The following is a 26,898-nucleotide window of genomic DNA, read 5'->3' on the forward strand; positions in this document are numbered from 1 at the left end:
GAGAACATGCAAACTCCACACAAGTTGACCAAGCCAAGGCTCGAACCAGCGACCTTCTTGCTGTAAGGCGAACGTGCTACCCCCTGCGCCACCGTGCAGCCCTTTAAATAGTACTATATATGCATATTTAATCCAGTGTGTTAAATCTCATTACTTACGTTTCCTTTCTCAAACTTGTTGACGTTGTTTTTGCTCATGAACATCAGGCGCTCTCCGGTGTCTCCCAGGTCTCCAATGATGTTTAAATAAACACTGGCGTCTGTTCCACTTCCACTCACATTTCCCGTACATATAGTCACACGATACTTAAGAACTGTCCATTAGCAAAAGAAAATAAACATTTAATAAAATATTTGAACATTAGAAAGAATATTTTTAGAAAGAATTTAGTATATTTAAACAACAAATCAAAATACAACAATATAGATCCAATTTGATCAATTTGTACAAACGAAACACCTCTTAATGAATAGAAAAGAATAGAGTGAATAAATATAAACAACTAAACAGAACAGAATGTAATTAAGATCTGTCGATTAGGAAAAATTAAATAAAATACAGCAATGCTAACATAATAATCAAATACATTTTACATTTTCAACAGCTCTTTGAAATAATTTCTGTTCAGCAAAAAAAAAGATATATATATATATATATATATATATATATATATATATATATATATATATATATATATATATATATATATATATATATATATACATACATATATATATACATATATTTACACATATATATATATATACATATATATATATACATATATACATACATATATACATATATTTACAAATATATATATATACATATATATATACATATATATATATATATACATATACATATATCTACATATATATATACACATATACATATATATATACATATATATATACATATACATATACACATATACATATATATATACATATATATATATACATATACATATATATATATATATATATATATACACATATATATATACTTATACATATATATATATATATATATATATACATATATATACATATATATATGTATACATATACAAATATATATATATATATATATATATATATATATGTATATATATATGTATATGTATACATATACACATATATAAATATATATATATATATATATATATATTTTTTTTTTTTAATTTTTTTATTTTTTTTTATTATAAACTACTATTAAACATATCGAGATATACATTTATAGATGTTTTTCGTAAAGGGATAGTTCACCCATTACAAGTCATTAAAATTTACTTTCCATTTACGCTGCCTCCCAATGTTTTATCTTTCTGTTGAACACAAAAGAAGATATTTTGAAGAATGTTGGAATTCAACATTCTTCAAAATATCTTCTTTTGTATTCAACAGAAGAAACAAGAAAATATTGACAGAATTGTCATTTTTTTGGGTGAGCTGTTCCTTTAAGAACTAAAGAATAATGTTTTATGATATGTTTAGGCTCTAATTACACTGTAAAAAATGATGTCTGCAAAACTGTTGCAAACAATTTATTTGTGTTGAATTTAATCAAATAAATTAAATTTAGTATTGTGCAACTTAATTTGTTTGTTTAAATTCAGCCCAAATAAATTGTTTACAACCCCTTAACGTAAAAAATTTTTTGTAAATCCAAGGGAATCATCTTTAAATAATGATTTTCAGTGTAGAAGAGTGAATGCATGTGTGTGTTTTTTGTATCTCTCACGCGGTAAAGGTTCGGCCACAAGTTTTCCTTCAGCTGGCAGTTCTCTAATGATCTCCTGGTCGTCTTCATTGATGTCCAGCCAACGGTTACATACAAACGAGTATTTCTCTCTAGTAAGAGTCTTCATCAGTGTCACCTTTATGCAGACAGACACAATTAATTCAAATAAAATGTTCAAGCATACAGCGAAAAGAGATTGCTTTAAATAAATGATCTATGAATAACATAGAGAATAAGCATAAGGTAAATAAAATGAGCATAGCACAGGTCATATCTGCCCTGCAAAGGCATTCAGTAGAGTGTGGAAATGAGAGAAATAACTTTAAACATGTTTAGCAGTGCAGCAAAATAAATTATAAACAGAACACTGGAAATCAGGGCCTGTATTCACAAGACGTTTTATCTTATTCCTAAGGGTTCTCCTAAAAATCTGATATTGGGTATTTGGTTTAACTTTTACTTAGGAGTTTTCTCTTGAAACTTGTTCACAAAAGTGCTGGGACAAACCTTTACTAAGGAATATAAAGAGAAGTCTAAGCTGAGAGCGAGGGTGGGGTCAACCTCAATGCTATGGATGATGTCATCATGCTTATTAACTATGTATACTGTACAGTGATTGGCCTATGGGGAGTGGGAGGAGTCTTTTTAAGTGAGATATTATGTTGCCATATTCGTTTCAAAATTAAAATATTTCCACATTCAAATAAAAGTTTTAAAATGCAGGCTAAGGGAAGAACTACATTCTAGAAAGTTTGTTTCTTGATTTTAATGTTTTCAACACTCAATACATTTTTTTCTTCCAGTGTTACATGCAGGGCTTGACATTAACACCCGCCAACCCACCAAATGCGGGTAGATTTCAGCGATGGCATGTTAGACAGCCACTCACACTAGTCACATGGCCGCAGGAAAATAATTTATAAATGTAGCTTTCTTAAAAAGCAATAAGGATGACCCAATATGCGTGCAAATGCGGTCTTAGAATCCAGAAACAGCACGATTGACGAAAATAATTGTGTTCGTGCGAGCAAAAGAAAGCAGGTGAATACCAAATGAATGAGAGGATGGTGTGATTGGTTCTCTTTGATATAAACTGCACAGAAAGTGATGCTGGTGCACCTACAGTCTTGCTGCTTTCAAAAGCTCCAGATTTTTTTAAATGTCTTTTTGTAAGCAGCAGTGGTTGCTGCTTTCGTTTTAACCATTCTTTGAACAGATTATTTATTGGCCTACGTAAACCGTGTGCGCTTGATAATCCTTTCATTATCACACACGATAAGTTTTTCACCTGCTTTCTTTTGCTTACAGTTATTTTTGTTGATATGGTACAATTATCAATTTTTACAACAACATTGCTTTAATAGGAGATTAACTCCCCATTTAAGTGTAAATAACTGGTGATCTGAGAACTCTGGACAGATTACTGTGCACAGTTTTCGATACATGACATTAATTCATTTTTTAAATGTCAATTTATTTTAAGAAAGGTTTTGATGAATAAAAAGTACATGTATACAGCTATATTTTTCTTGTTGTGACACTTTTTCTTTTTAATTTGTGGCTAAGAAATATTTACTTATTTATTTTTGACTATGAAACCGTAACCCATTTGCACATGCTCATTGAGCAAGGTCATACACAACCAGTGGTGTAAAGAGTACTGAAAAATCATACTCAAGTAAAAGTAGCATTACATACCTAAAAATGTAGTGCGAGTAAAAGTATCTGCTGTAAATATTACTCAAAGTATGAGTAAAAAGTAGAACTTTCAAAAGTACTCAAGAGTAGTGAGTAGTGAGTATTACGCTATAAAAAGCTGATGCATTTACATGTAATTTGTACATGTGTGTGTAAACGTAACATTCTGTAGTGCATTGAGTTATTGCCCAGCAGACACACAATATCATAAGACGTTAATATTAGGGTAGATTTAGGTTGTTGTGTAAGGTGACCAAAATTCAATGTCTAGCAATGTTATTTATAGGACATAGGACATTGTTATTTTGATGTCTAATAACGTCAAACAACGTTGATATTTGGTTGATTTTAGGTTGTGTTAGAAAGTGACCAAAATCCAACGTCGAACATCTTAAACGTTATATTGACATTAAATACTGACATTTATTCATCAGGTATGGCAACCAAAATCCATCATCTGATAGACGTCATAATGGTAACATCCACACAACGTGAAAAACAACATCATTAGAGGTTAATATTTGGTTGATTTTAGGTTGGTCGTTAGACATTGACGTCAACCTGATTTTCATTTCCAAACAAAATGCAACGTCTCCACAAAGTTGGGTTACAACGTCAATAGTAATACAGTAAATGTCGGTCATCTTCTCATCAGTGAAATGCATCTAAACAGTCTCTGGGTCAATGCGTGTAAAGATTTTGGACATCTTGGACACTTTTAATGCTTCCAAGCAGTTTGCTGCAATTATACCTCCATGTCTTGAGGTAGTTCATTATGATGTGGTTTACCTTCTATGTGCGATTTGATTGGACAGGAATCACAGGACTGATTTTTCTAATCCCCATAGCCAAAAAAAAGGTAGTGACTGCAGGTTGAAGGAAAGTAGTGGAGTAAAAGTACTGATACTGCAATAAAAATGTACTCAAGGGGAAGTAAAAGTGCACATTTTTAAAACTACTCGGTAAATTACAATTTCTGAGAAAAACTACTCAATTACAGTCATTTGAGTATTTGTAATTTGTTACTTTACACCACTGTACACGACACACACAAAAAAATTAAATGAATAAGGAGGCGTGTGGATAAAACACAAAATCTAATTCAAGTCATTTAAGCATTTCGAAGTTAAATGTATGCATATAAAACATATTTTCCCAACAACAGAATTGTGGCTAGTGAAAACGGCGAGTGGCTAGTAAAGTTGGAAATCTACTAGCCACAGTGACTGGTGATCAAAACAGTTAATGTCAAGCCCTGGTTACATGTCAAAATTTTCTTTAAAATACTTAAGCTAGAAAATGTGTAAATGCTTCAAATGTATTTAAAGAAAATATAGTTGCATTTTAACATATTTTAAAAAATTATGTACTTTTCTCAGTGTTTTGTGTGTATTTTTAAATATATTTGAAAACATATTTCTCACGGTATGGGAACACCTCTGTGATTAAGGCGATTACTTATTACGAACTCACTGTGGTCAAATGTTTTAAAGACATTTTCTTTAAAACTCATTTTCAGAGAGTTTGTGTCTTTAGTGATTTAGGAGTCCTCTTCACGATTCCTAAAGTTTCACTGATTTAGGAGCTAGTTTTAGTGCTAAAACGCTTTATGCAATTCTCTTAATGCAAAATGTGTAGTATTACATTTAGGACTGGCATCCATTTTTTTTTACAATTTTCTCCTGAATCTATAGGTTAGGAGCTACTTTTAGCCTTAAGATGTTTCAAGAGTTCACACTTAGATAATGCTCAACTATAATAGCAGGTTTGGCATGCTGTCCCGGGAGAGAACCCTGAGCTCGGAGATAGATGAGCCCAAGCTCCGAAAACAGAGATAGGGAATGAAGTTTAGCTAGATATATATATATAGTAGTTTTGGAGTGCTCCGATAGGCTAGCTAATGATTAGTGATGAGGATCAGCTGAAGTTGAACATATCACGTGTTCCTCTCGAAACTAGTTTATGAAACTTCCCTTTGTGAATTCAGTTCCTGGCTAATAGAAAAGCAACTAAATTGACTGAATATCCCAAAAATATCAACAACCAATTTTTGTTCGTGCAGCACGATGGCTCAGTGGTTAGCACTGTCGCCTCACAGCAAGAAGGTCGCTGGTTCGAGTACTTGCTGGGTCAGTTGACATTTCTGTGTGGAGTTTGCATGTTCTCCCCATGTTGCCGTGGGTTTCCTCCGGGTGCTCCAGTTTCCTCCACAGTTCAAACACATACGCTATAGGTGAATTGGATTAACTAAATTGGCCGTAGTGTATGTGTGTGAATGAGTGTGTATGGGTGTTTCCCAGTGCTGGATTGCGGCTGGAAGGGCATCCGTTGCGTAAAACATTTGCAGGAGTAGTTGGCGGTTCATTCCACTGTGTTGACCCCTGTTAAATCAGGGACTAAGCCAAAGGAAAATGAATGAATAAATACATTTTGTCCAAAAAGTTACTGCTTTTTGCCGTTGGAAAGGAGATTTACACTTGGAAGAAGTTGATGACGTAACGTTTGCAGATTCACATCACGTTAAACACTCACAATTCATTTTTAATGTAAAATAGAAGTGGAAGCAGCTGAGAAAATGTGCGTCTCGCTGGTGCACATCAGGATTACAGTGTGAAATGGACAAACTGGTTGTGTGTAATAGTGCACTAGCTGGTAATGCAGGTCTCTCACCCTGCCAAGATGCCAGCCAGAGAAAGGATTCCTCTTTTCGTGCCAGATTCTCAGCTTGCGAATCTTCCCGATATCAGGCATCTCAATCTAGAGCAATGTGTAAAATACATATATATATATATATAAATTAAAAATTTCTGTTCAAAACATTTATTATTTTCAAATCTAAAGTGCACTGAAAAAAATACTTTCTGGTGTGGTAAAAGCTAATTAAATTACTGTCTGAATTTTTAAATTGTAAAATTAAATGTCAAGGATAAAATTGACTTCATCTATTAAATGAGCTGAGTGGAAATATAAATGTTCTTTTACATGTAATATTTAAATGTTTTCTAACATAAATAAGTAATAATTTAAGTAAATTAAAATTTAGTACATTTTCATAGAAAACTTTAAAAGATTTGGTCGACATAGACTGAAACACAGACAAAAACGTCAGATCTGTTAATGCCATGGTGGAAAAAATGAACAAATAAAAACAAAAGAAATTCAAAAAAAATAAAATATAAATAAATGAAAATACAATTAATAAAAAAAATGTATTTATTAATGAATTTGTAATTAAATTAATTTTAGTTAATTATAATTAATGAATAAAACATGTCCTAGCCAATGACAACAGACATCATTAATCCTGTCAAATGGTTAAAAGGAGTAAACGTGAACGAACATTTGTTATTATTGAATAAATGACTTGTTTATTTATATTTTGTTTGTGTGATTCGTCAAAAACGGAGTCAAATTCATTAAAAAATTATTTTTAAAATAATTAAAAAAATATTTTTTTTAAATAAAAAAACTAGCAATGTTTACATAATTATAGGATAAATTGATGAAACAACACAAGTGAAAATATTACAGAAAAAAATCTACTAACTTGTAACTAATAAGATTTGCTTAATTTAATAAAAGCAATGTTTATTTGGTTAAAAAAAGAACTTAATTTAATTCAATCTAGATATAAAATGAAAGATAGGTGTTAGGTTAAACATTAAGTCAATTTTACATGATATTGACAAGTTAATGGTACTTAATTAAAGATTAGTCAAATTTACTTGAATTTTACACCTGCAAATTGTTACAAGGATTTTATCAAGTCAATTTTACGAGTCCTTTCTTTTCCGTGTGGCCACTGAAATATCACTTCAAAATATTATAACATACTATATTGACATTCATAATTTCACATTTAAATCTTTATATATGTTTTGGGATCACTGTATTCATAAATAGAAACATGCAGACGTACAATGAATTTGTCGCACTGTGCCTGTTCAAAACTGTCTGATTTGCTCTCGAGTTTGAACTGGTCGCTCTTTCCGTTTTCTCCGTACACCTGCAGAAACACCTGAGCGTCAGTGCCGGCACCTTTAATGTCTGATGTAAAGATCCACAGAGACCAGGGGAATTCTGAAAAAACATACAGTGAAATGATCAATTTGTGTGTTTTTATGGTGTAAGATCTCTTTTTATTTCATTAATGACATTTATTCATTAGTTTAATTATTTTAATGAAATACATTTTGAATTAAATTTATTTTGTGCTATTTTATTGTTTTATTTTTATTTGATATTCTTTTATACATGTTATTTTTGATTAGATTTTATTATTCTATTATAAGAATTGAATTTTTTATCGATTTTATATATATTTTTATTGCATGCATTTTAGGGGCAACACGGCAGCTCAGTGGTTAGCACTGTCGCCTCACAGCAAGAAGGTCACTGGTTCAAGTCCCAGCTGGGTCAGTTGGCATTTCTGTGTGGAGTTTGCATGTTGTGGGTTTTCTCCAGTTCCTCCGGTTTCTCCCACAGTCCAAACACATGCGCTATAGGTCAATTGAAGAAACTAAATTGGTCGTAGTGTATGAGTGTGAATAAAAGAGTGTATGGGTGTTTCCCAGTGATGGGTTGTAGCTGGAACGGTTCATTCCGCTGTGGCCACCCCTGATGAATAAAGGGACTAAGCTGATGGAAAATGAATGAATGAGGGAATTTTATTATTGATGCAGTTTTATTCATATGTATATTTTTCAATTCATTTTATTCCCTGTGAGGATCTGGTTTACGGCAGAATGTCATTCAAAGGCTTCAATCTTCATGTCGAGAAACTAATGTTACTATTGAACGCACCCAGAGAGGAAGAGAATGAAGAAGAGGAGGACGAGAGCATAAACAAAACGGAAACCGATATCACCGATATCATGAAGAGATGGCCAAAAGGTACTAAAGTTTGGTTGAGAGCATGAGGAAAAGTTCGCCAAGAAAAGAGATTGAAGCGGTGATCACTGACGATATTAGACCCAAGCGAGTTTTCATGAAGCCGCATGACTGAGACGTTTTTATCTGTAAATGGTTTTTTTTATGCAATCAACATTTTAAAAAATTTCAAATGTATATTTTTATCAAATTATAATTGTATTCGTTTTGAAATATTTTATATTTTTACATGATTTCATTTTATATGTTACATGTGAATTTTAATTTTTTGGGGGGAGGGGGGGTATTATAATTAATTAATTCTTTTTTTTTTCAGCTTAGTCCCTTTATTAATCCGGGGCCGCCACAGTGGAATGAACCGCCAACTTATCCAGCACATGTTTTACGCAGCGGATGCCCTTCCAGCTGCAACCCATCACTGGGAAACATCCATACACAATCATTCACACACATACACTACAGACAATTTAGCCTATCCAATTCACCTGTACCGCATGTCTTTTGGACTTTTGGATATTTTATTTTATTTTATTATCTTTATCTTTAAGATTCAATTTTTTTATTATTATTATTACTGTATTTTATCATTGATTTAATATTTTTATTAAATTATTTTTATTATTGTGGCTGTTTTTATTATACTAATATACTTTATAAACTTTTTATATTTTCATAAAATTCTAATTTATTAGCTGATATTATTTTATAGGTTACATGTGATTTTCTTTTAGATTTTCTTATAATAAAATTGTATTCTTTTACAAGTTACTATTTTCATTCATTCATTTTCTTTTCGGCTTAGTCAATTTATTAATCCGGGGTCACCACAGCGGAATGAACCGCCAATTTATACAGGATTTGTTTTATGCAGCGGATGCCCTTCCAGCTGCAACCCATCACTGGGAAACACATACACACTCATTCACACACACATACACTACAGACAGTTTAGCCTACCCAATTCACCTGTACCGCATGTCTTTGGACTGTGGGGGAAACCGGAGCACACGAAGGAAACCCACGCGAACGCAGGGAGAACATGCAAACTCCACACAGAAACGCTAACTGACCCCGCTGAGGCTTGAACCAGCAACCTTCTTGCTGTGAGGTGACAGCAGTACCTACTGTGCCTCTGCGTCGCCAAGTTATTATTTTTACAAATATAATTTTCTTTATTCTGAATAGAATAATGGCATTTCATCACTTTTCATCTTATTATTATTGATGTTTTTATAAATGTATTTATTTTATGACCAGAATGTTATTTATTGTTTATTTGACTACTTTTATAATTGTAACTTTTTTTATTTATGTTTTTTAATATATTTTATTTTTATAACTGAACATTTTAGGTTTATGAACAGACTCTTATATTATAGAACAAAATATTATTACTGTAATATTATTATTAATATTTTTTGCACCAGGGCAACACAGTGGCTCAGTGGTTAGCACTGTCGCCTCACAGAAGAACTACTGGGTTGCAGCTGAAAGGGCGACTGCTAAGTAACACATATGCTGGATAAGTGGTTCATTCTGCTGTTGTGACCCCTGATGAACAAAGGGACTAAGCAGAAGGAAAATGAATGAATGAATGACTTTTTGCATCATTGATTTAAAATAATAGATCACTGCATGTTGCGCTGTAAGTAACTCTAAAAACCACAAAGCACTTTATTGCCATATTTAGAGTCTGGTTACAATGGATTTCAAATGGTCAGTGTTAAATATGATTCCAGTCTTTCCACTGAAATCCAGTATATTTACTGAATTAGCAGAATATTCAAGTATATGTTAGGTTCAGCTCAAAATACCCCACATATAATGTTGTATGACTCTTTGAAACTGTCCCGTTTAGGCTTTGATGCTAATTGTGGCATTTTGGTGACTGTCGCTTTAAATTCAAATGAGATTGTGCTCTTTTCAAAAGAAGGCGGAGCTACAAATGCCTGTGTGTCAGCATAGCGGGAAATTTAAAACATGCTAATGAGGAAGACATTAATGGTCATTAATGGGCGGGGTTTCCCCCCTCTGATGACACGTAAAAAATAGGAGAACGTTAATCAAAGTGTTTCTCCCGACTGTCTTTAAGAAGTGCGATTATAAAAAATAGAATTAATTAATTGTTACATTCACAGACTGTTGCCCCACAACTGTATTTAAACCCCTTATAAAAATGATTTTTGCACAATAGGTCCCCTTTAAATGATTACATGTCAATGCAGATAACTAGTATACGTCACTCACTCTTTTGTTTTTTCTGTCTGAGCGAGACCATCTCATAGAGTTCCCTCTCCACCAATCCATCGCCCTCATCTTCATCAAACCAGCGGCCACAGGGAAACACCTGCTCTAAACCTGTGAACGGGCAGTACACCGTCACCTAAAGACAAACACACAGGAGGACATCACATGTTGAATAGAGACTTGTAATAAAATTTTCATGCGATTAATTGCTGTAGCTGTAATATTAACACAATATCACGAATTATCACAATATTGATCTAAGCTGTGAAACAGATTACTTTAACAGGTATTATAACAAAAAATACTATTAATTATACTAAATTATACTACTATAATATAATTTTGGTTTACTGTATATACATGTTCACAGAAAATAAATCTTTTAACCAAATTAAATTTCAAAAGGATGATAAAGTACAATAGGAAACACTTTAAATCACTTTAAGTACAATAAAGTCTCATTAGAAAATGCTAATTAATGGAATAAAATCCACAGTAAGAAAATGCTAGATTTATTATATTCATTCATTCATTTTCCTTCGGCTTAGTCCCTTTATTCATCATGGGTCGCCACAGCGGAATGAACCGCCAACTTATCCAGCATGTTTTAAACAGCGAATGCCCATCCAGCTGCAACCCAGTACTGGGAAACATTAATACACACTCATACACTACGGCTAATTCAGTTTTAAAAAATGCAACTCAATTTTATTCGTTTTTAACATTTAATAAAACTTTTGACTTGTAATCAGATTGCGACAATGATTTTTTACCAAGCGGCAACCTCCCGCTCTCCCTCGGGAAGCCAATACGGAAGTAACTAAAACTGCAATTCATCGACTCGCCTTGGGGGGCTGGCTCCAGGAAGTCCACTGCAATGGGAAATTGGCCATTTTTACAGCTGATAAAAACATGCTTACAGCCTGGTACAAATGATGGCTTTGGTGCATATAGCCATGATTAACCTTCATGACAACTGTGAGGGGCGGTGAATTTTTTTTATAACTCATCCGTTTCGTTTTATTAAAATTATAATAAGTTTGCATAATTAAGGGCGTGGCCACTTGAGTGACAGCTAGGTCTCGCTGCCTCGTCACCTCAGCTGATTACGGCTAATTAGGCGATGAACTCTGCATATACATCGCATTTTTGTGTTGGTTAATGTTTTTTTACACAGTCAATTGCCTTTTGGGATTATTTCCTACAATTATCAGATGATATGGCATGCTGTGTGCCTCCATTTCCCTGGTGAGTGAAATTATAAACTTATATGCCATCTCTATAAATGTATTTGTTTTATTAAAGATCATTTATCATTAATAATGTTCTTTAGAGCTGTAATGCCCTCCAGAAACTGACAGATTGATTAGCTGTAGGCTCTAGAACAGTCATCTGAAGCGTTGTCATACAGTGTTATGCCTGGATTTCATTTTAATTTTCCATTTTAGTCTTGCATAGTCTTGCAGATTTTAGTCTTGCATTTACTAACACAGACTATAATTGAAGTGTTTGGACGTATTTCACGTGTTCCTCTTGTTGAAAAACGTTTGTGGCTCAATGTATTACTACAGTGTTTTTGAAAGTCTAAACACTTTATTGATATAGTGTACAGCTAAGCACATGTGGTTAGAATACAAACAAGTCGCACGTAATAGAGTATTAAGCGTTTCTCCCAAAGTAAAGTCTGTCTTAGCCAGGTCCAAGCAAAATGCCAGCAGGTGTCTGTAGCTCCGCTCAAACTCCACCTCTTTGCCCTTTCTATCCCGCCGCGGGTGCGTTGACGCACAAACTAAATGCAGACGGTTGGTCGCGACTACTTGGAGCTTCAGTTGCGCTCTTCAGAAACCTATGGGTGACGTCACGGATACTACGTCCATATATTTTACAGTCTATGTTTTTAACCCATTATTAAGCTGCATTTCCACTGCACACGACATTTGGACTTGACTATCTGAATACGCCCCCTTGTGGCAGTCACACAGAATTTCCAATTTTGTCGTGGAGCCTTTATTCTCCATACATTCACCATAGTTGAATAATTGAACGAATGAATAAATAGTAAAAATTCATAGACCATAGACCGCTAAAAATAGACAGGTCGCATACGGTCTAGTTGCAAATATTTTAACGGATCTGCAGCTCAAATCAGATACAAATTTCCCGCATACGAAGATGATCGGAACTCCACGCAGCTCCAACACTACACTCCAATGGAAATTATTGACTTTCAGTCTGTCGCTTGTGTGCAGTGGAAGTTAAATTAAATTTACTAATATTGATTAAAATTAATTAAATTACTAACATTAACTATTGTGCCTTATTGCACATTATTAACAAAGAATTGCCCTATAGTCACATCATTTTCCATCAATATTTCAGCATGAATATGAAAATGTTGGCAAATACAATGTGAATATTCTTAAAAAATCACTCTAAAATTTAAATGATAAATAATTATCCATGATATCAATATTGTGCATGTTCATTATCACAATATATTGAATTATTAAATAGTGGCATGTGTCAAAATACAGTGCATCTGGAAAGTATTCATAGCGCTTCACTTTTTCCACTTTTTTTATATTACAGCCTTATTCCAAAATTGATTAAATTCATTTATTTCTTCACAATTCTACACACAATACCCTATAATGACTATTAATAATGATAAGGATTTTTCGAAATTGTTGCAAATTTATTAAAAATAAAAAACCTGAAAAATCACATGTACATCAGTATTCACAGCCTTTGCCGTGAAGCTTTAAATTGAGCTCAGGTACATTCTGTTTCCATTGATCATTCTTGAGATGTTTCACTTGTAATACAGTTGAATTGGACATGTTTGAAAAGGCATACATCTGTCTATATAAGGTCCCAGGGTTGACAGTGCATGTCAAAGAACAAACCAATCATGAAGACAAAGGAATTGTCTGTCGACCTCCGAGACGGGATTGTCTCGAGGCACAAGGCTGGGGAAGGTTACAGAAAAATTTCTGCTGCTCTGAAAGTTCCAATGAGCACAGTGGCCTTCGTCATCCATAAGTGGAAGATGTTTAGAACCACCAGGACTCTTCCTAGAGCTGGCCGGCCATCTAAGCTGAGTGATTGGGGGAGAAGGGCCTTAGTCAGGGAGGTGATCAATAACCCGATGGTCACTCTGTCAGAGCTCCAGCGTTCTTCTGTGGAGAGCCTTACAGAAAGACAACCATCTGTGAAGCAATCCACCAATCAGGCCTATATGATAAAGTGGCCAGACAGAAGCCACTCCTTCGTAAAATATGCCAAAAGGCATCTGAAGGACTCTCAAAGCATAAGAAACAAAATTCTCTGGTCTGATGAGACTAAAATTGAACTTTTTGAAGTGAATACCAAGCGTTACATTCATCACCAGGCTGATACTCTCCCTACAGTAAAGCATGGTGGTGGCTGCATCATGCTGTGGGGATGTTTTTTAGCAGCAGGAACTGGAAGACTAGTCAGGATAGAGGGAAAGATGCAGCAATGTACAGAGACATCCTGAATGAAAACCTGCTTCAGAGTGCTCTTGACCTCAGACTGGGGCGATGGTTAATCTTCCGGCAGGACAATGACCCAAAGCACACAGCCAAAATATCAATGGAGTGGCTTCATAAGAACTCTGTGAATGTCCTTGAGTGACCAAGCCAGAGCCCAGACCTAAATCCTATTGAACATGAAAATGGCTGTACACTGTCGCTTCTCATACAACCTGAATTTGAGCTTAAGAGGTACTGCAAAGAGGAATGGGCAAAAATTCCCCATTGTTATTAAGGGGGATTGTGTGTAGAATGTTGAGGAAGTAAATAAATTTAATTTATGTTGGAATAAGGCTGTGACATAAAAAAATATGGAAAAAGTGAAGCGCTATGAATACTTAACGGATGCATTGTATATGAGTAAGTAATAAAAGCTTCAACACTCCCTATAGCCCCCCAACACACCTTCTCGCAGTACCAGCCGCAGTTGATGCCAGCGTTGTCGTGGCCGATAGTGACTCTGCTGAGCGGACTGATCAGCTCCAGCAGCTCCACGTTGAAGATGTCGATCTGAGCGCGCTCAAACGTGCCACCCTCCAGGAACAGCTTACCACTGTTCTTGTTTCCTTTATGGCCGTGCATTACTAAGTGGATCTTAGAGTTAGTGCCCGCTCCACGAATGTCTCCCGTCATCACCTGTACATTATACACTATCGCTACACACACACAAACACATAAGTATATATATATATATACATATATATAAATATTTGTATTTGTGAATTGTTGGGACATTGTGGAATCATTTTCATGATTCACTGAAAATACGATTCATTCATGAATGAATTTTCGTTTCCAAAGTGAAACCATTTTAACAATTTATTATTTTGATCATCTTATATATTATCTTATATTTTTTATGAACAGAATATTTTTTAATATTGACTTAATTACTATTTCTTACTCAAATGATTCATTCACAGATCACTGATTCAAATGATTCACTGAAAATTCAAACGATTCATTCAAAACAGCTGATTCATTTTGAAACTGCGCAATTGACTTTTCAACAGATCACCGAATCACTGACTCAAATGATTCATTGAAAATTCAAAACAGCTGATTCATTTTGAAACTAAGCAGGCTACTTTTTATAAACAGATCACTGAATCCCTAATTAAATGATTCACTGAAAACTGAAACAATTAATTGAAAACAGCTGACTGGTTTTAAAATGAAGTAAGTCAGCTTTTATAAACACTTATGAATCACTAATACAAATGTTTCACTGAAATTTCAAAAGATTCATTCAAAACTGCTGATTCATTCTGAAACTAAGCAAGTCACTTTTATGAACAGGTCACTGAACCACTGACTCAAATAATTCACTGAAAATTCAAATGATTCATTTAAAACAGCTGATTCATTTTTACTTTTTAAGAACAGATCACTGAATCACTGACTCAAACAATTCACTTCATTTATGAACAAAGTTTCATTTGCAACCATTTAAATATCAAACACTCCTACTTCTACCATACACACTCTTACACAGCTCATACCCATTGGTTGTGTGGCTCCAGCAAGCACATCTCTCTGTATTTTTCCGTCCCCTTCTGAAATGTCAAACCAGGCATCAACAGGAAACTCATAAACCTCTTTATTCCCCATGTCATCTATTATAACCTGAAATGCATCATAACACATAAACACATCTTATTAATCACATAGGCGAAAGAGATAAAGATATTTTTCATGATGAAAGAATGTGTCTGTGTACTTTATCACAGGCCCAGCCAGCAGAAGAGCCCTTGTTGTTGTGACCGATGGTTATTTTTCTTAGTCTGCCGAGATTTGGTGCCTCAATGGTAAATTTATCTTCATTTCCGCGCTCAAAATTGTCTTTTCCTTCACTGACCAGCTTCCGCTCTCCTGCAAATATTACACAAAGACTGTGCAGATATGATAAAACTAACACAAAACCAGTATATCCTTACTTAAAGGTGCAGTATGTAAGTTTGACAACCAGTGGTTGAACTAGGTTTCGCACTCCTGGTTCAAGACACACTCAAGCGCAGGTTGCCAGATTGACAAAATCAACAGGAGTGTGCCTGACTATCGGACTGATTAAAGGCTGATTTATGTCATGCTCTAAATAAAAAACTGCTTATCACAAATTGTAAGGACACGAGATTACAATGTACTCTGCTCACCTAATAATTACGCTTATAATGTTTATATTGTTTGCTAATTAATAACCTCATGTGGAACTCTGAATCTGCGTCTCATTTCAGAGACTGCTACTGTCCACCGACGGTCACATTTCAGTCACGGATGCATGATTCGAGAGTCTTCATGACTGAATGAATGAAATACACGGTTTTCCATCAAGGCAACCCGAGTTGCTGGAATATAATTGGCTAAACTGGTATTGGGCAGGTTAAATTACCAAAACAAAGACAGATGTTCTGGCATGTAACGCACATTTTAAAAGCAGAATATCTGACTTCAGCATTGTTTTTCAGATAAAGAAGAATGTTCACTTAGCATGTTTCTAAAATATCTGAAGACATATTATAGTATTTTTATGCTTTATGAGAGTCAAAAACTTACATACAGCACTTTTAAATGTTACAAGTAGTTTTTTTTTATTATTTAAAACCTGAAAAGTACTTGGTTATCAAATTTTTGGCTACATTTATGGCACTTTTTTGGGGTGAACTACAATAAAATAATAATAATAATAATTAACAAAAATAAGTAATATAAAATCACATTTTAAAAATCGAATAAAATAAATTAATTTTTTTTTTGAAAGAATAAATGTAAGAATGTAATAAGAATTAAACCAACATCAAATAATATAAAATAAAAAGTAAATAGAAATAAAAAATAAAACATAAATTTTATTAAATGTAAAGTTAAATAAAAAAGCATTCAATTAAATATAAATTCAAGTTAGACTGATTAAAGTCATACAAATTATAAAATAATATACATAATATATTCATAATGTTCTTACGTTTTCACACTGAACACACTGAAACAGCGACAGGTTTTAGCACTGACCTGAATCCCCAAACTGCCCAAAAATATTTCAATAGACATCAGCATCAGTAATAAAGTAGTATAAAATTAAAACTAATAAAATAAAAAAGTTAAATAAATTAAATAAGGGCGGCGACCCCAGATTAATAGAGACTAAGCCGAAAAGAAAATGAATGAATGAATGAATGAAATTAAATAAGGTGAAATAAAATAAGACAACAATACAATACAATTAAATTAAAAGAATATACAATACATAAATTAAATAAAATATATATTTTTTTAAATTTAGTTTTTTTATAAAAATTCTAATTAGATTGAATAAAGATAAATGTAAAAAAATTGCTTGAGGATGTTCTTAAATTCTCCTGCAAACACACATTAAAACACTGACTTGTTTTAGTACTGATCTGTAACCACAAACTCTTAAAAAAACATTAAATAGACATCAGAATCAGTAAAACAAAAAAGTAATATGAAATACAAAGTAACATAAATTGAATTAAATAATGGTTTAAATTGGGCAACACGGTGGCGCAGTAGGTAGTGCTGTCGCCTCACAGCAGGAAGGTTGCTGGTTCGAGCCTCGGCTGGGTCAGTTGGTGTTTCTGTGTGGAGTTTGCATGTTCTCCCTGCGTTCGCGTGGGTTCTCCACAGTCCAAAGACTAAATTGTCCATAGTGTATGTGTGTGAATAAGTGTGTACGTGTTTCCCAGTGATGGGTTGCAGCTGGAAGGGCATCCGCTGCATAAAACAAATGCTGGATGAGTTGGCGGTTCATTCCACTGTGGCGACCCCAGATTAATAAAGGGACTAAGCTGAAAAGAAAATGAATGAAGGAATGAATTGGTTTAAATAGGCGGTACAGTGACTCGGTGGTTAGCACTGTCACCTCACAGCAAAAAGGTCATTGGTTCGAGTCCTGGCTGGGCCAGTTGGCATTTCTGTGTGGAGTTTGCATGTTCTCCCCGTGTTGCTGTGTTCCTCCGGGTGCTCTAGTTTGCCCCATAGTACAAATACATGTGCTATAGGTGAATTAGATAAACTAAATTGGTCTTAGTGTAAAGGCTCGTTCACACTGGGATGCTTTTTGCTCGCATTTTCCATCAATGTTTAAAGCCTAGTGACTAAATAAAGGGCGGCAATGTGATCAGACACACCAAAAGCGTAATGTTTAAGAAACGCCTCATGCTCATTTTTTTGTTTTGATAAACCACGTCAAAACCTTCTCCACCAATCAGATTAGCACTTTTGTTCACGTGCACGGAGCTGCTGAAGTTACAGTAAACAGCACTTGGAGGCGCTCAAGCGCAAAACTGTCAATGCGAGCGCACATTGAAGAAGATGCCCAGAGGCGATTTGAACGTGGAGCTGCTTATTGCACTGGTGAACAATAATCATTTCTTCATCACTAGAGCTGGAGCTGCTACTTGAACCATCCATGCTTGTTCGAATCGCCAGTAACTTTAACAACAAGAGTGTCATCTTTCTGTCTTCTTCTTCTGTGTTACAAGCAGGCTTAAAAGCTTAACATTGTCTAGCTTCATCTATCGCTTGAGTTTGAATTCGGAAAAACGCCTCGAAAAACGCTGACGATAAACGCAAACGAAAAGCGTCCCAGTGTGTACGAGCCTTTTGAGTACAAATGTGAGAGTGTATGGGTGTTTCCCAGTGATGGGTTGCAGCTGCAAAGGCATCCGCTGGGTATAACATATGCTGGAAAAGTTGTCGATTCATTCCGCTGTGGCGACCCCAGATGAATAAAAGGACTAAGCCGAAGGTAAATGAATGTATGAATGAATTTATGTGTGTGAATGAGTGGGTATGGATATTTCCCAGTGCTGGGTTGCAGCTGGAAGGGCATCCGCTGTGTAAAACATATACTGGATAAGTTGGCGGTTCATTCCACTGTGGCGACCCTAGATAAATAGAGGGACTAAGCAGAAGGAAAATGAATGCATGAATGAATGTATGTGTGTGAATGAGTGGGTATGGATATTTCCCAGAGCTGGGTTGCAGCTGGAAGGGCATCCGCTGTGTAAAACATATACTGGATAAGTTGGCGGTTCATTCCACTGTGGCGACCCTACATAAATAGAGGGGCTAATCAGAAGGAAAATGAATGCATGAATGAATGTATGTGTGTGAATGAGTGGGTATGGATATTTCCCAGTGCTGGGTTGCAGCTGGAAGGGCATCCGCTGTGTAAAACATATACTGGATAAGTTGGCGGTTCATTCCACTGTGGCGACCCTAGATAAATAGAGGGACTAAGCAGAAGGAAAATGAATGAATGTGTGTGAATGAGTGCGCATAGATATTTCCCAGTACTGGCTTAGAACTGGAAGGGCATCCCCTGTGTAAAACATATGCTGGATAAGTTGGCGGTTCATTCCACTGTGGCGACCCCAGATAAATAAATGGACTAAGGCGAATTAAATGAACAAATAAATAAAATAAAATAAAAATGTAAAGTTCTTACATTCTCCTGCAAACACACTGAAACAGCGACAGGTTTTAGTACTGACCTGTATCCCCAAACTCTCCAAAAATATTTAAATAAACATCGGCATCAGTCCCGCTGCCTTTAGCATCCATTGTGAAGACACTGGCAATGTACTTGTTCTCTGCAATACACACACACACACACTCATTAACACATATAACGTGTCGTTCATTCATTTTAAATGGACATCCAGCATGTTTTATGGCCATTAACGGTATTTTCTTTGGCCATTAAATGAAAGAAAATGCCACAGCATCTTCTTTCAGATCTTTCCTAGAAACAGCTGCTGCGTCTAGTCTTTCTGTTTCAGTGGCATGTAATGTTATATTGTCGGGTATATGGGAATGTTGGACTGCTGATATTGTGATCCCCGTCTGAAACTCTACTCTACTACTGCTTTTCTCCTAATGCTTGGTATGCAACCCGAGTCTGGTTGGTGATGTTTGAGTCCATGCATCATCTATGATCGTGATCACATGACACATGTGATGGTATCTGTGCTTTATATATAAAAAGGTATTACTATGATATGAAGTATTTCATGTGTCAACTTCTTTGATGTATATGTTAAACTTGCATATGTCAAACTTTTTTGATGTATTCTGCAAATGGTACAGGTGTTAATAAGAAAATGGCTGTGTTATATATAGCGCACATAGTATTTATGTAGTTACAAAAAATAACTAAGAAAGAAAGAGATATGTTTACAAGAGAATGAGTAAATAATGTTTTTATATATATTTGTTATAGTTGCTATAGTATATATATATATATTTATTTATTATGATATACAGTTGAAGTCAGAATTATTAGCCCCCCTGTTTTTTTCCACAATTTCTGTTTAACGGAGAGCAGATTTTTTAGCACATTTCTAAATCAACACATTTCTAAACATAATAGTGTTAATAACTCATTTCTAATAACTGATTTATTTTATCTTTGCCATGATGACAGGAAATAATATTTGACTAGATATTATTCAAGACACCTCTATACAGCTTAAAGTGACATTTAAAGGCTTAACTAGGTTAATTAGGTTAACTAGGCAGGTTAGGGTAATTAGGCAAGTTATTGTATAATGATGGTTTGTTCTGTAGACTATCGGAAATAAAAATAGCTTAAAGGGGCTAATAATTTTGACCTTACAATGGTTTTGAAAAAAATGAAAAACTGCTTTTATTCTAGCCGAAATAAAACAAATAAGACTTTCTCCAAAAGAAATAATATTATCAGACATACTGTGAAAATTTCCTTGCTCTGTTAAACATCATTTGGGAAATATTTAAAAAAGAAAAAAAGTCAAAGTGGGGCTAATAATTCTGACTCTGTATTCAGGGGTCCCACTCTTTCATGAACACCAAATTCCAGGACTTTCTCAATCACTAATATTTTAATTCAAGCACCTTTGCAATTCACACCCCCAGCATATATAGAGTTATGAAAGTACTTAACATTTCACTTACACTTAATATTTACATTAAAATCTCATAATGATATTTTAAATGAGTCATTTTCAAAAATGTTGACAGTAGGTAGCGCTGTCAGCAAGAAGGTCACTGGTTCGAGCCTCGGATGGGTCAGTTGGCATTTCTGTGTGGAGTTTGCATGTTTTCCCCATGTTCAGGTGGGTTTACTCAGGGTGCTCTGCTTTCCCCGGGTGCTCTGCTTTTTTTTGCCCGGGGGAGAGGGGTTTGGTTGAGCATTGGGCTAACGACCCACCTCATTAAAATTAGATGTTATGAAACACCAACATGGTGCGGCTAAATATCAACTTCGATATAAACAGCCCTGGGAGTCAGTTAGTAAGTAATAATCAAATCGGCTTTCTGACGTATTGATAAAATGCATTATTTGTCATAGTTCACATATACGATTTAAATTTAAGATTTTTAAATGAAGAGTTTCTTTATTTTTTCCTTCAGTTTTTGAAAGCTGCAGAGTACAATTATTGAAATAACATCATAAACTTTAAATTCAAGCACATTCAAGGACCTGTGTTTGGTTTTAAGCACTTTCCAGGTCTTAAATTCATATGTCTGAAATTCAAGTACTTTCAAGAAGCGTGGGAACCCTATTTATATTTATATACTTTGATGATCTAACTGTTTAACCTGAAGGTTAAATTAAACTAAACTGAAAAAGTTTCAAATTTACATAGATTTAACAATTCATCCTAAATACAGGTTTCACTATTATTATAGGAAATGTTCAAGGCAAATGTTTGACTATATTTAATTAGATTTATGGCAAATAAAATAAAATAAAATTGGAAATGTTTAAAACTTAAAAAGATTCCAAAGTTAATTCTGAAGATGTTTCATGATTGTAGGAAATGTTGAAATATTTGACAACATTTAATTAGTTTTATGGACACTAAAATAAAATAAAATAAAATAAAATAAAATTGGAAACATTTAAAACTTAAAAAGATTTAAAAGTTAATTCTGAAAACGTTTCATGATTGTAGGAAATGTTCAAATATTTGACAACATTTAATTAGTTTTATGGACACTAAATTAAATTAAATTAAATTAAATTAAATTAAATTAAATTAAATTAAATTAAATTAAATTAAATTAAATTAAATTAAATTAAATTAAATAAAATAAAATAAAATAAAATAAAATAAAATAAAATAAAATAAAATAAAATAAAATAAAATAAAACAAAACAAAATAAAATAAAACAAAATAAAGCATGTGCTGTAAATAAAGAATTCACACAACATACGCTTTGTATATTATATACGTAAATTAAAAGATTGAACAGTTTTTCCTAAAGGCATGTTTTATGATTCTAAGAAATGTTCTAGGTCAGCGATGTTCAAAGTGGGGCCAAAGTTGTCCTATGGTACCCTTTGATTTGCCCCACTGTGCCATCTGAGAAGAAAAGGAGAATAATGAGGATGGTTTAAAGACTGTAATTTTTAATTTAATGTAACATTTTTTTGTTTGTTTGTTTATTTGTTTTGTTGCTAAGCTATAAAAAGCAAACTGAAATTAAATGTTTTAATTAAATGTTGTAAATAGATCAGATTTTTTTTTTTAAATATACATGCTGTCACCCGACGGATATAGGACAATGCAGAAAATCAGTAAGCAAATGAACACAGGCAGATTCTGCTTGACTCCACTTTGCTTTAAATTGTTTGTTTTTATTGTAATAAGTTATAATTTAAAACTATACTGCATTTTTATTATGATTTAAAGTAATGTGTTCTATTTATTTTTAAACATTATGATATAAATTAGGAAATGACCTATGGCCTTTAACTTTCAGCCTATGCCTCTCAATGATATTTGGTTTTTGGCCCTTCATACGAAAATGTTTGGGCACCCCTGATCTAGGAAATAAATTGACTATATTTAACTAGATTTATGGCACAAATAAAATAAAAATAAATTCCTCTAGCTTAAATAAAATGCAATAGAATAAACCCTGTTCTTTAAATAATGAGGTCACACAGCATACGTTTTGGGATGTCCATGGGGTTCAGGCTGCCCAGCAGATATCGAACAGTTAGTCCATCCCCCTCTTCTCTGCTCAGCCAATTGTTGCAGGCGTAAAAGAAGCGGAGGTGTGGCCTATTCATGTCAGTCACGATGACCCGGTCCAGGAACCAGCTGGCACTCATGCCCGTATTATCATGTTCAATTCTGCATAACAAGATGTATATCACAAGACGTGTATCACAAAAGCTTAGGTTACTGTAGGATGTATGCAAGCATGTACAGTACCTAAGTTTCTTTATTGGCCCAACATTGTGTGTTTTGATGCGAAACACATCTGTCTTGTTCTTTTCGAAGGCTGTTCGGCTCCTGAAATGGAGGAATAAAGCTGAAAAGGAACTCAAAAATAAATGAAAAACAATCAAGTTTCTAACTTTGTAAAATGCCATCACTTGAAATGAGACAGTGTGTTTAGGCCACGCCCACCAGGGGGAAAACAATCAAATATTGACTTTCTATTGAGGGAAGATGCCTCCTGGTCATTTCTTACCAACAACAAAAAATCTGAACAACATCTAAAAGCTGTTATGTGACACTCATAACAGAAGCAGTTGGGTAGTCTCAACATATCAGTCGTCCTCTGACTGGTTTAAATATACAATATTTTCGAGAGTCGAGTGTGCAGGAATCTTAATCAGTCTGCCTGAAAAAAAAGTTTGATCGGATTGATGTTACGGCAATGTAAAAAAGTGAGAGCCCTGCCTAAAGGACTGATAGCTCCGCCCTAAAACAGAGATAGACCCCGTTCAAAAGAGTGCTATCTCTGTCCTAAAGGACTGATAGCCCCGCCCTAAAAGAGTGCCAGCTCCGCCCTAAATGAGTGATATTCCCGCCCTAAACACTGATAATGGAATACTATGTGACCAGAAATTAAAAGAATAACAATCGTTCATAGGGGTAGTAAAGGTTATGGTATTTTATTTTGACATATAAAATATATATATTAGTATATATTTATATTAGTATATATATTAAAAATAAGTAGCGTAAATTTTTATCAGGATTTTGATTTTGATATGTTAACTTATGCATTAGCAAATGAAATGATATATTTCTTTTCTTTGTGATCTATTAGACCTACACACATATATATGCATTATGTTTTTATTAAATTTGTTTATTAAATACTTTAGCACATTAAAAGTAATAACATTTTGGCTCTTAAAGCTAACTTGTCAGCACAGATAGTCCTGATAAATTTCAAGTAAAAAAATAAAGATGTCCACAAAGGAATTGATAAGAGGAATAAATAATTGCATTTTATAACAAGGAAAAAAAGAATTGGAATAAATTTTCGATTCCCAAACCTAGCTATAAGTTAGAAATGAGACGTACACAGCTTCCCTCAATAGAAAGTAAATAGCGTTGGTTGGTGGGCGTGGCTTGCAGATTAAGATGCAATGCTCTCCGTCTCTATTATTTACAAAAGAGAAACATCTGTCATTGTCATTGACCCACATATATCACTCTATGCTCTTCTTCGCTGGCTTCTGCAAAAGCATCTCTCTAATCAAAATGCATGAATTAAAAATCAGCCAGTATGAATTACACATCCACTCACACTGCCAAATGACTCACAACACGTCCACACAAACTTACCGATGCGATGAAACTGACACACATCTGACCTGAGATCAGCACGCTGAAAAACGCACCAGCAAACTTTGGAAATGATGACATTTAGACAGATTCAGAGATTCTGTTAAATATCATCTCGATTCCAAAATGTTGCATTCTGACTGTCGGACAGCGTTAGAGTCCAAAAACAGTTCTAGTCATTACTATTCTGCTAAAACTCTCTTGAGAAGAACATATCTGACTAATTTTGCTGGAAGGATGAATCGCATGAAATATGTCAATTACAAAAAAATATATCAGTTCTTTTATTTCAACCTAAAATTTTTACTTGATGTAATCTTGACAGTTTTCATGAGATGCAACTTGCTATTCAAATATATGAAATCGTAACTAATACATTGTAAACTAATACATTTGGGCAAAGATAAGCAAAAGTTGCTAATTATTCATGAATATGGGTCAAAAAACGAACGGGTTTTCAAATAACCCAAACAGTAAAACTATCAAACAGCTTTATCTCAACATTTAAATAGGTTCTGTTTCCCTTTGTTGTTTAGAAGTAAAAATAAAAAAGACTATCATACATTTTTTACCATGATTAAATGAAGAAACTCATTAAATGTTAGCCCCAAACAACTAATAATTGTCATTTCTCTTGCATATAATATGTTTTATATGCAGTGTTGGGGAAAGTTACTTTAGAAAGTAATGCATTACAATATTGAGTTACTTCCCAAAAAAGTAACTAGTGTTACTTTTTATGGTAAGTAATGCAATATTTTACTTTTGAGTTACTTTTGCATCCCTTTTTCTGACCTGGATGAGGCTTGATCTCTTTCAGAACATGGGGGGGAGGGGGGCTCTGCAATTAACAACACACTGCACACTGTATAACCTTTTTTAAAATGCATATAAAAATGAATGCAGGATAATGTTATCTTTGGGAAACCCCAGAGCTATACATGCCGTATATACAGATTAATGAAAGTTTAAAGCAATGTGTTTGAACTCTTGTACTTTTTGTCTTACTAAAAATAAAATCACTGTCCATTCAGATAATCCTCTTCTCCTTTTCTTCCATGTGTTCAAAATAATGCAGACCCATAGCCAGGGTGGGGGGGGTTCGGATGGTTCGAAAGACCCACCCACCACTGACAAAGTCTAAAGTTTGGCTGCTCATTTGTCCCATTTTTGACAGTACGCCATCATAAATTGTGAAAATAACCAATAGAAGAAGGCTTTAAAAAAAATTTAATTATTCAATTGGACAAATTCTGACTGAGGAAATGAGCTGGCTTGTTTGTTATTTGCTTATAGGCTACAGTTTTTAATTTTAAACAAGTTTGAACAGATTGCTAATTGTTTTTGGTTTTTTAAATGATGGATGATGATCAATTATGCATTTTAAAAATAAGCATTTTTCATATTTCTTTGTTTAAAATATTTTATTTAAAATACTAATCTCATTATATTATTTATAAAACTGTAATAGCTTAAACGCACATTTGTAAATAAACACTTGGTGGTAAATTGTGGTAAATTAGTATGGCAAGCACTAAGCAAGTGTGATTATGATGAACATCCGACAAGCTAGTCCAGCAAATATTAGTGCTTAAAATGTCACTAAAATACAGTATTTAAACCACATAATTTAATATAAAATGAAGCAAACAACTGCAAAAATGTCCCCTTTTCAGAAAAATGAACCACCACTTTCAATAGGCTGGCTACAGGCCTGCAATGAGAATATTTCCATCGCAGAAATATAAGGTCCAGCCATCTTCATTTCTATCTGGTCCTGCATTCTCTCATTGTGTGTGGGATTTAACATGACTATGTTCATTTCAATTCAGCAATTTATTTTTTAAAAGTGAATTACTTAAATAAAAACGTACTCAAATATTATTGCTTAATTTTTAAAAGTAATGCATTACTTTACTCCTTACTTAGAAAAGTAATATTATTACGTAACTCGCGTTACTTGTAATGCGTTACCCCCAACACTGTTTATATGTATACACACTACATCTCGTAGTGTCCCATACAGGACATCTCGTCTTTGACCCATATATACTTAGTCCATACAAATTGTTCATCATTTATTCAAGACTGTTTTTATCTAATTTGATTTCATATTCTAGCTTTTTCCTTTTAATAAGTCATTATGCAACATTAACCATTT

The 26,898-nt window shown here is 33.9% G+C and overlaps 1 protein-coding gene across 1 annotated transcript in view; it reads right to left on the minus strand.

The window, feature by feature from the left end:
* The window catches only part of LOC130214276 (lipoxygenase homology domain-containing protein 1-like), a 103,358-nt gene that overhangs the window by 64,191 nt on the left and 12,269 nt on the right, over positions 1 to 26,898 (minus strand). The window contains exons 5-15 of the mRNA XM_056445874.1: positions 23,367 to 23,447; positions 23,101 to 23,285; positions 19,652 to 19,750; positions 15,856 to 16,007; positions 15,638 to 15,761; positions 14,541 to 14,791; positions 10,582 to 10,717; positions 7,364 to 7,524; positions 6,115 to 6,201; positions 1,747 to 1,882; positions 159 to 313 (exon numbers count right to left, since the gene is read on the minus strand). Of these exons, the coding sequence (XP_056301849.1) occupies positions 159 to 313; positions 1,747 to 1,882; positions 6,115 to 6,201; positions 7,364 to 7,524; positions 10,582 to 10,717; positions 14,541 to 14,791; positions 15,638 to 15,761; positions 15,856 to 16,007; positions 19,652 to 19,750; positions 23,101 to 23,285; positions 23,367 to 23,447 (1,567 nt within the window). The remainder of the gene's footprint in view (positions 1 to 158; positions 314 to 1,746; positions 1,883 to 6,114; positions 6,202 to 7,363; positions 7,525 to 10,581; positions 10,718 to 14,540; positions 14,792 to 15,637; positions 15,762 to 15,855; positions 16,008 to 19,651; positions 19,751 to 23,100; positions 23,286 to 23,366; positions 23,448 to 26,898) is intronic.

The sequence above is a fragment of the Danio aesculapii genome, chromosome 21 (genome assembly GCF_903798145.1).
Source record: "Danio aesculapii chromosome 21, fDanAes4.1, whole genome shotgun sequence".
Classification (NCBI taxonomy): domain Eukaryota; kingdom Metazoa; phylum Chordata; class Actinopteri; order Cypriniformes; family Danionidae; genus Danio; species Danio aesculapii.